Source organism: Macrosteles quadrilineatus, unplaced genomic scaffold, assembly GCF_028750875.1.
Source record: "Macrosteles quadrilineatus isolate MER2022 unplaced genomic scaffold, UCM_ALF_1.0 Scaffold_9__3_contigs__length_116548681, whole genome shotgun sequence".
Classification (NCBI taxonomy): Eukaryota; Metazoa; Arthropoda; class Insecta; order Hemiptera; family Cicadellidae; genus Macrosteles; species Macrosteles quadrilineatus.
Window position 1 is genome coordinate 111,450,953 of NW_026542602.1, and position 10,548 is coordinate 111,461,500.

At 34.7% G+C, this 10,548-nt stretch overlaps 1 protein-coding gene across 2 annotated transcripts; it reads right to left on the reverse strand.

The window, feature by feature from the left end:
• Positions 1 to 2,074: 2,074 nt before the first annotated feature.
• Positions 2,075 to 9,939, reverse strand: LOC129003005 (renalase-like). 2 transcript variants are annotated; one of them, XM_054431190.1, is made up of 2 exons: positions 8,478 to 9,939; positions 2,075 to 2,129 (listed from the first exon to the last, which is right to left on the reverse strand). In XM_054431190.1, the coding sequence occupies exons 1-2, from the start codon at positions 9,497 to 9,499 to the stop codon at positions 2,111 to 2,113; spliced, it is 1,041 nt and encodes a 346-aa protein (XP_054287165.1). In that variant the 5' UTR covers positions 9,500 to 9,939; the 3' UTR covers positions 2,075 to 2,110. The 2 variants fall into 2 exon arrangements, with proteins under 2 accessions (XP_054287165.1, XP_054287164.1); XM_054431189.1 differs by lacking the exon at positions 2,075 to 2,129 and adding an exon at positions 2,501 to 3,124.
• Positions 9,940 to 10,548: the final 609 nt, after the last annotated feature.

Sequence of the window (10,548 nt, forward strand, 5' to 3'; positions counted from 1 at the left end):
CATTTTATTTATATACGCCAACCCCATACGAAGGACGGGTACTCTGCTAGTAGGAAATAAATCTGACAATGTTAAGGGAATATTTTAGTGGAAATTCTAACAGTTATAACAAATTCAATTAGTTCAATTACAAGTTAAATATTTATCTTTAAATTTATCATTTACATCTGTGCTTTAAGCGTCATTAGGTTCACTTTTTAAGCTCAAGAATTTGTTTAAGTGTCCATGTTTAAATGTATAGTATTTTAGTTTCTAGAAAATTGTAAATATATACAGCTGTATTATTTTATTATTACATGGTTATTAAACTATTACTTTTGTACAACAAACCCTTAATTAAAATCCCATTCATAAATCTGTTTATATTTTAATGTTATTTTGATACTTTTATAGGGTATTTTTGAATAGGGATTTAACTACCGTAGTTAAAACTACCCACAAAGTCATCATGAATAAGCCACAGAACGTTTTTTAGCCTCATGAGACCCACAATATTGTAATTAATTAAAATATCAGTTGCCATTTCTTCATTGTACTCCCAACTCATATTATTAATATAATCAACATTGCCAATATTCTAATATAGCCATCATAATTTTTGTTCAAAATATATGTGGTTTTAAAATATTAAAACGTGTACAGTAGGTCCATCAATAGTTAAACTTATATGGTGCAATATGTAGGTTTGTTGGAAGCTTTCCATTAAAGAAAATATGAAAATTGGACAATATCATTTTGAAAATTGCCACTGCCAAACTCTATAACCGGGAGAAGAATGAAATTAAACATGTATAATAAAAACTTTGAACTGTTTCAGCATAAGAAAAGGGTCAATTGAGGAAATGATAACTAGCTGAAATGAAGCAATCCTATTACGTTTTGCAAACTTAATTGGTAAAAAGCAAATCAAGTTTTAATTAGAGTTAACAAATCAAGTAATTTAGTTTTTGGTGAGATGATATCCCCTTAAAATTGATACGTAGAAGAGTTCATTTTACGTTTGTGTGTTTTAAGAAATTAAGTTTATGTTCAGATTAAAAGTAAGTAGGCGAACGAGGATTGATGAAGAAAATAGCTAATGTGTGATAACAAAGAAATGAAAAATATACAGTAAAAGCTCCAGATTTTTACTTTCTCCCACAAAAAAAAATTGTATGAAAAAGTATTAAAAAAGATTTTTTTTAGTTTAGGGTGAAAATATTTGTTTTGAGTTCAGGGGAGCCCATAAAAGTGGGGTTTGAAGTGAAATATGTGTGCATATGTATATGTGTACATATAGCTACAGAATACACCAATTTTGATGATAGTTGGTATGACGATACCAACCCAAAGAACTCATGGAATCTCCAGGCAATTATTTTTGGATTTTTGTAAATTTTTATTTTTAGTGGAGATAATCCAGCAGCCTTTTGTAATGCATTTTACCTAGCATGAAAAGGGGTAGTAGGTTTATTTTTTTGTGTGTTGTATGGGATAGTACCAAGATGCTAAATCAAAATTTTCGACCTCGGCAGCCTTCCGGATTACCCCCAAAAAGCTTAGAAATCCGTGGAATTTCGCACCTTTTTTACATTTGTCCAATTTTGACCCTGAAGCATAACTTTTTCATAGAAAACAACTATTATCATTTTAAAAGTACATTAAATAATTTAATAATTTAAGACCAAAATGGTGATTATAGACCAAACAGTTTGAGAGATATGGCTCTTCAAAGTAGTTCATAAAACCTTCCATCATTGCTTGTATTTCAAGTTTCAAGCTATACAATTAGGTCAAATCTTATAAAAGAACCATAATAAGAATATAAACAAATTTATTTCATTTCAACAACAGATTGTATGTTTTGCTAACAAATAACAAATAAAGTTTTTAAAAAGTAATTAAACATGTGGTGGTAATAAAAATGTCCACACTACCTATCAAAAGAAGTTTGAATATAGAACTTGAAAAAAATATTTAATCAGAATGAGCATACCAAATTTCTACCCGTCAACCTTTTACCAAGGCAAATTTGAACCAAGCATGGTTTGCATTTAACCATTGCTGATTTGGCAAACAAGAGTTTTCTCTTTGTCCCTGAATAAACTTAGCAGCATGGATTTTGCACAAGTCATTTATTTTTTTTAGAGCTGTAAAAAAATTACAAAAGTTTTACAACTCTCGCCAAAAAACAAGAATAAATACAGTATTTCACAAAGAGCCGGCTGTTCATGGATATTGACAATTAAGAAGCTCCCGTCTCCGTTTTATTTTAGAAAGAACTGCTGACATTTGTGAAAGTGTTTGTTGACTTTAAGCAACTCAACAATCTTATACACTCTAATTCTCTCTATCATTATACACTTGTATAATTTCTATATGTAGTATCATCATGTCAAGAATATTGTCCCCACAGAGTAATTTTTTATTATTATTTGTGTTTTCTAAACATGATAAGGCTTATCTTTCTTTTGATTTTACACAAAAAGGAACTAGGAACTGAACAAAATAAAAGTACTGTAAAAGCATTTTATTGCCAAAATATAGTGTTTTGTACAAAAGTGATATAAAAATACATGAAACATTGAGTATAAAAAACATACAACGGTTTGTTTGAGACAAATAAGTACATGAATTAGCATTACAAATACAGCAACAACAATTGTAAACGTATTATTGAACGTACAAACACTTTTTTGTATCTAATTTATGATCAGTAGGATGAAAATATATCTGGCTTATATGGAGTAGGCATTTTTATATATGTCCATAAACTCATTGAAGTAAGTACTCCATAAGTGACTCATTGACATTCACTTAAGCTGGCTCCAGACATGCCCCATTCTCGAAGCATGAAATATTTTACATTCGGTGATCTAGTTGTCTTACTAATTCGCCAATTAACAAGTAGACGTCTTCACACATGTGTTGTTTTCCGAGCAACTGTTCATATTGGGAATAGCATAAATATTCGTTCACTTTGATGTGTGCAATGAACAGGAAAACACAAGCATGAATGTTTGCTGCTTGCCAAATAGACAAACACCTATTCACTACTCGCGATTCGGCGAGTCGCTGTTTGGTGCTTGGCGAATGGCGCATGTCTAAAGTGGGCTTAACACTTCGGTCTGTGATGTCTTGAAAACTAAAATAAGAAAATTACACTAACAATAAGATGTATCATGCATGTATTTCGTAATAAAATATGTATCATGCATGTATTTCATTCTCTATACAACAATTAACATTATATAGCACAGAAAACTATTTAACTTTAGTTTAAGTCCAAATACTCGAAATATATTAAACCCCAATCGCAGCACACCAGTGCATTCAACAACGTTTAAATTCTCCACTATTAAATATGTAATCATATAAAGTAAAAACCTTTATCAAAGTATTATATAAACAATAAAAGGGATGGCAATGCCTTAATATTTTTTCTTTTTTTTCTGTATCCACTCAATCTAAGATAAATTATTAAGTGAATAATAATTGTGCGTGATATTTCAGGTATTCAAATGCCTCCCATATTTGTCATTAACCCACCAGATTACTGTCGTTAAAAGAAGGAATTCCAATAATACTAATGCGAAACTTAAATCCACCCAAGCCGTGCAACGGAACTAGACTGACGGTTAAAAAAATGACACCAAACTTGATCAAAGCAACAATCATCAGTGGTAAGTTTAAAGGAGAATTAGTCTTAATGTCAAAAATACCAATGATTTCATTCGAATTACCCTTTGAATTCAAGTGACTACAATTTCCAGGCCCGGTCTGGCCAGGGCGGCTGGTCGGCGATCCCCGAGGGCCTCCAGGGCTCAAGGGGGCCTCCAAAAGCCAAAAAATCAATTAAAAAAATTTAGTTATAATAAAAAAAATATTTTGTTTAACCGTTTCACAGCGACGTAGTCTTTCAAAAACAATTTTTAATAAACAATACTCTTTTTTTAATTGAATTACAGTTAGGGGTAGCCCCTAAGTACAGTGATAGTCACTCGGTACTAGAGGATAGTCACCGATCTCACTGCAACGCACCGTTCGAATCAGCTCAGCGCCCAGCACTCCGCGGTAGTGACGAGACATTGCCGTGCCGGCGCGTCTGCGATATGTCTGGTGTCTGAACTCAAGCAGATAGCTTAGGCTTGTCGCACACTGCGGCAGACCAGCTCAGGCAGATCAGGTCAGACCGCTCAGGTCCGGCAGTTTTCCCACACACTACGTCCGGTCAGTCCGCTCAGCTCAGGCGTTTTTTGAGCGCCAACCTCAGTCAGTAGTCGACAGACAGCGGCATTGTCTGCATGTATGCTTTGTGTCTTCTTGTTCAGTGCGATGCGATTGTGCGATGGGTTCTAGTAGTAGTGATGAAGAAACTGCTATAGTAGCATTAGAACTTGCTGCGGAAGAGGACGAGAAGGCCCAAAAAACCAGGAGAAAAAGGAGGAAATTTTGGGTGCACAGTATTAATGTCGCACGGGATAGTGAGGGAGAGTATCATACTCTTTTCCAAAGATTAAAAAACGACAACGTAAGATTGCACGAGCTATTGCACAACACTGGTTCACTGGCCGCGGGCCGGCGTCTCGCTCCGGCAGCTCCGGCAAAAATCGCTCGCTGACCGAAAAGTGCCGGAGACGGTCTGACCGGACTGAACTGAGCGGTCTGACCTGTCGTAGTGTGCGGCTCTACATTTGAATACATGGCTTCCGAATTTTGCCGGAACGGTCTGACCTGATCTGCCTGAGCTGGTCTGCCTGAGCTGGTCTGCCGTAGTGTGCGACAAGCCTTAGCGCTTGTACTAGTATAGTGACAACCGACTTGAAAAAACCGACTAGTCAATTTGGCAATCGGTTGTTTTTAAAACCAGTGGTTTTTTTTCAGTCAAATGAAAAACCGAAAGAATTCCACTACAACAACAACTGGTGGCATTCAATCGGTGCAGTGGTTTCAGTCATTGTAAAGAAAATTATCGAATATAATTTTACTTTAAACATTGGAGTTTTCCCGCTTGATTCCTATTGTTTATTGTCATTTGCATTAATATTTTGTTACTTTGGTATAAAACGTAATAGAATGACAACATTTACAATTAATTAAAAAATTTTAGTTTATTACATGACTGCAAGATTTAAATTATTCAGTAGGCCTAATGTCTCTAACTCAGTATAACAAATATTCCTATTTATTTGTTACCTGGTTTTTAAAACAGATTTTACTACAGGCATTAAAATCTAAATCATCAGTATATAAAACACAGGGTCTTGGCAATTTTATATTTTTTTTAAACAACAAAAATAAATGCAATTACATTTTATGTATCATCCCTAAAAACTGTTCCCAATTCCTATCCGTCAGTTTATCTACAACTGATTCTATTCGACCAGTCAGCCTCAACTCAACACCAAAAGGTCGAGTATGGTGTTACGACTAGTTTAATCACCGACGACTGTTTCCAGTCATTCCTACGTAGTGGGTTTCCTTAGTCAATGGTTATGACGTATTGTTTGAAAGATTACTAACACGTGAATCGTTCAGTTTATAAAATGAAATGTGTGCACCCAAGTGGCGCAAGTAAAATAAAAATGGAGATAGGAAATATTTCAAAATAAAAACAAATTAAAGTCAAACTGTTTGAACTTATGGTTAGCAGGTTAGCTGGTTTCAGTTCCGATTCTGCTAACAATGAGAAGTCGCAAACAGACAGGCGGAAATCATCAGAAATTTTTTGTAAGCCTTACAACGTTTAAATTAAAATACTTTTGATTATTTCTGTTTGTCTTTGTTGCTGAAGTACAACTATGGAGTAAAGTGTGTGATAAACAGTAAATGTGGTCCATTCATAGATGTATTCAAAATTCAAAAGTGGTACGTGATATGCTTTTTTACCATGTATGGCAAAAACTCCAAGAACTAGGTTTTGGTCTTATTTTTAAATTGAAGACTTAAAACAATTTTAAGAATAGGCCTTTAAATTTTATGGCTACTGTAGAGGTAAATAGAAATACGAGCAAATTTTATATCAAATTTAAATTGATTGATACCTTGGAATTAAATTTATAAATACAACGATTTTAATTTATGGAAATTTAGCAATTATTAATTTAATCAAAATTATCAAAAACTTTTAATCATTTAAAACCACATTAGGCCCCTTTTATGCACCTGCGGCATGCAGCCAACATATATGCTAGCTAATTGTTGCCGTGAGAGCACCCCATGGTCCTTGTTTTATTTCTGGCTGGGGGCCTCAAATCAACATCAAGCCGAGGGCCTCCAATGGAGCCAGACCGGGCCTGACAATTTCCTTTGCGTCTAGCTTTCGCAATCACCATTATAAGGCACAAGGTCAATCCCTGACTATTGCCGGTTTAAATTTACAAAATGCATACTTTTCACACAGACAGCTGTATGTTGTGCGCTCACGTGGTGGTAGGTACTCCTAAAAACTTATATTTTTATACACCTAGCCTAATGAAAAAACAAAAAAAAACATTGTTTATCCACTGGCAATTAAGAAAAATAAATATCTATTTTTGTAAAGATAGGCCTATCAAGTTTCCAATTTTAGGAGATTTGGGTCTGCTTCCAAAATATAAAACATTACAGTAACTTATATTAGTGATATGAAAGTTTAACAAATATACCGGTAACAGTAAATTCACTTTATAGGGAAGTATAGGTGAAATCATTAGGATTTTTTTTGCAAAATTTAAAGTCAAGTTTTATACATCCTAATAGGGTTTTTAAATTATTAAAATAAAAGAAATAAGTTAAATAAGTTGAGGATCACTAATTACAACAACAACTGATAATATTTAACTAGTGCACCTGTTGCTTGAATTCCAGCAATACAGGTGTTATTTCAAAATGAATAACAGTCATAAATTTCCGATAACTTAAAAGGGTAAACTCAAAGATAATGTAATCAATCACTCCACTCCAGTTATTGAAACTGAAAACGAACACTCTTTGTGTATCATGTGTTTACTATGAACAGCTGTAATTAATACAAATTATTCGTCTGTTTAAGTAAACAAAATCTTTTCTTCATAAGAAACACATTGGTATTTTGACGGCCCGTGGCGCAAAGCCCGAGGACGTTTATTACAGGAATTGGTGAAAGGGGGTGCCTACACAATAAATACTTAATTTTGACACATCGTTTGTAAAAATCCGTCCATTATTAACGGAGGAGTAGTGTTTCGTAGAAATCACCTTCCTATATATAAGGATAGGCCTACTAATCATACTTTATACTAATATTATAAATGTGAAAGTTTGTGTGTTAGTTTATTGTTTGTTTGAAGTTCAATCACGCATTATCTACTGGTTGGATTGGGCTAAATATTTGGTATTATGATAGTTCATATTCCCAAGGTTTACCAACAGGGTGCAGCACTATTAATTTTTGAGCTTTTTTGACAAGCGTTCAACAGTGATACAGTACAGTACTTCGATACTTGGTGTGTGTTTGAAAATGATAAATGGAATACCACGCAACAATAGACTAGCCTATAGACAATACCGGTACAAATTATTAAAAATATATTGAATGGACAGAGAGAGTGTATATACTGCAGAGCATTAAAATGGAAAGATGAGCCTGCTGGAAGGTGTTATTCTGGTGGAAAAGTTTTACCTTTATTATAAGAGCCGATACAGCTATGAAAGAACCATACTTGGAGAAGCTGAAGAGTCAGGGCATTTTCAGTTTCAAGATGTTGTAAGATTTTTTAGTTGGAGATTAAACAAATGGTTTATTGTGTAGAGAGGAGATTCAAAATGTTTAGGCCTATTTGTTTAACAAATTTTTAAACGGTGCGTGACACAATGAATACGGTAATGATAATATCTTTTTTTGTGATATTTGGCGAAACCACTACAGATAAGCATTGGAATGATTGTAATAGGGCCTACTCTGTTTATTTCCTATGCTGTATAATATTTATGGTAATACCATTGCAGGCGAAGCGGCGGGTAAAAGCTAGAAGGCTATATTGTAAAGGTAGTTGGAAATAATTGAGTGTTTAAAAAAAAGTGCACAAGCCCTATGAAATGGAATGAAAACAAACTTATTACTACCGTATGACTATAAATATTGCAGGGTGGTACAGTAGAGTCCCGCAAACTCGGCGTAATGTGGACTGGAAGGGTGACGGGTTATCGGGAACTAGGGTTAAAAATAAGAAAAATTCAGTTTTTAAGCTTTTTAACCGCCTTTTTTATTTATATTTATATTAGAAGTCAGAATTAAGTCATCAGATATAGTACAACAAATCCTTAGTACCAGTTGCGAATAATTTGAATTAAGGTGGCTTGAGTCCATGATTAACTTGGACTCAAGAAATCACTAATTTTCTGAGCCAGGTGATGGCCGAGTTATCCAGAATGCCGGGTTATCGAGTGCCGAGTTTGCGGGACTCTACTGTATTAACAAATTGTCATAGCCTACATTATTTTCCCTTAAGATTTACAAAATCAAACAAATTACTCACAGTTTACCAACTTCCAGAGCTTCCACAACTTTCTGACATATCGATTTTGAAGATTGGATACAATTGTCAAATTTTGAACCTGCAAATGCATCTCCTCCTATGACCAATGGGGCGGAAGAAGATACCAACACACAACCAGGAGCGTCTGGATAAGTATTTGTCACTTGCGAGTATCTCCACTTGTGACACTTGACTGCTTTAGGCTCAGGCCAGTTGGGAAATAGAACTTTTGCCTGAGAAACCAACACTTTTTCCATATCTGGAATTGAGTCTTCAATGTGTTTTGCTCCAAAGCTGACCGTAGAATGTAAAACTACAGCACAGAGATTTTCTGGCTGATTTCTCCTTATGTTGTCTATGGAAACGTATCTAAATATGGGATTGTTATCGATGTATTGTGCACCCCAGTTTTCATTGATATTTTCCAGGTAAAATAGAACCAACACATATCTAGCGCTATAGGTAACTGTGTTCAAGGGTTCTGCAAGACTTTGAATGCTTCTTTTAACTGACCCTTCGAGTAGAAACAGTTGTGGTACTGGCATAGTTAAGACAACGACATCAAAGTAATCCTTTTCACCTGTTTTTGTTTCAACTATCCACCTTCCATCTTCAAGATCTATTGATGAGACATGGTGAGAAAATTTTGTTTCATTTATCTTAGCTTGTTGTAGTATGTTCTTTACAAGAAAACTTGTGCCATTAGGAACAACAAAGTTTTTTGTGTTGTCTTGATGCCTCATTCCAATAACGTGGCATTTAAGTGGTTCCAATATTCCCTCAGATATTAAATGGTTGTATACATCTCCATTTGCTTTCATGTACTCTTCTGTTGTTGTGATGTACTGGGCGCCTAAATCAGCTGTACAGCTCGGGTTTAAAGAGCATCGAGTTGTGGCCATCCTGCCTCCCGCACCTCTTGCCTTGTCCCACAGGCTGATATTACAATCCGGCAATAATTTTCTAAGACACATTCCAGTTAAAGCACTTGTAATTCCACCTCCAACAAGTAGAATTTTCATTTTTACTTAATCTGGTTTTTGAAAAGTGACGTGTTTAAGTACTTAAATGTAGGCCTAGATACTGCTTTAACTAAGGCCTATGAAGACATCATGAGAATTTGTGCAGTTCAAAGAAAAAGCTTCAATATTTTCTTAAAATTTCAACCTAGGAAATCTATACATCTGCTTTACAATATTATGATCGCATAAAATGATAAATCTACCGATCATTGGCTAGACTAACCTCAAAGAGCAGGTGACGACAGAGATTTTTCAACTTGATTTCCAATTTAAATTATAACTGTTATTGAGTAGGTACTAAGGAATGAGAACATTCCTCCAATGCAAAATCCACAAAAAAAAGACAAACTGAAAATTTGTTTATGAAATGGGTTCACTAATGGAATGAAATTAGGAGTATCTTTACGTTGTTATTGTTGCTGTTGAGTATGACGTGATGGTGTTCTAGTTCTGCTTCTGTTGGTTCTGTTTTATTTTGATACCGTTGACGGACGACACGACGTTGACATTTGACACAGCTGATTAATGCACAAACAGCTGATGGCCATTCCAAAGAGTATTGATAACATTGCACTCTTTCACTCTTTGCAGTATACGATGTGGGGACAGCTCACTTACTCTACAGATCATAGACTATACGAGCTTTTTAAATAATATTGAAGGTTCACTTGCACTACAGGCTCGTATACTATACGAGCCTATCGAAAATAAAAAGTAAATGAAGAGGGTTCACTTACTCTACAAATCATTGTGCCTATGAGCCTCGTGTATTATATTTAAAAATACAGTAGGAAGGTTCGCTTACTCTACAGATCATAGTGACTATGAGCCAAGCTTACGAATTATTTGATAATTCAGGAATCGGCTCGTATAGTATACGAGCCAAAATAATGAATAATATAAATTATAGGAATAGGCTCGTATACTATACGAGCCTGCAGAAAAATATTAGATGGCTCACTTACACTACAGATCATTGGCACAATGATCCGTAGAGTAAGTGAACCCTCTTCAAAATATTAGATGGCTCACTTACTCTACGGCTCATT

Coding starts and splice junctions, on each gene's coding strand:
- LOC129003005 (XM_054431189.1), bottom strand. CDS start 9,499: ATGAAAATTCTACTTGTTGGAGGTGGAATTACAAGTGCTTTAACTGGA. Junction 3,125..8,477: donor GCTCTGGAAGTTGGTAAACT/GTGAGTAATTTG, acceptor TTCTTATTTTAG/TTTTCAAGACATCACAGACC.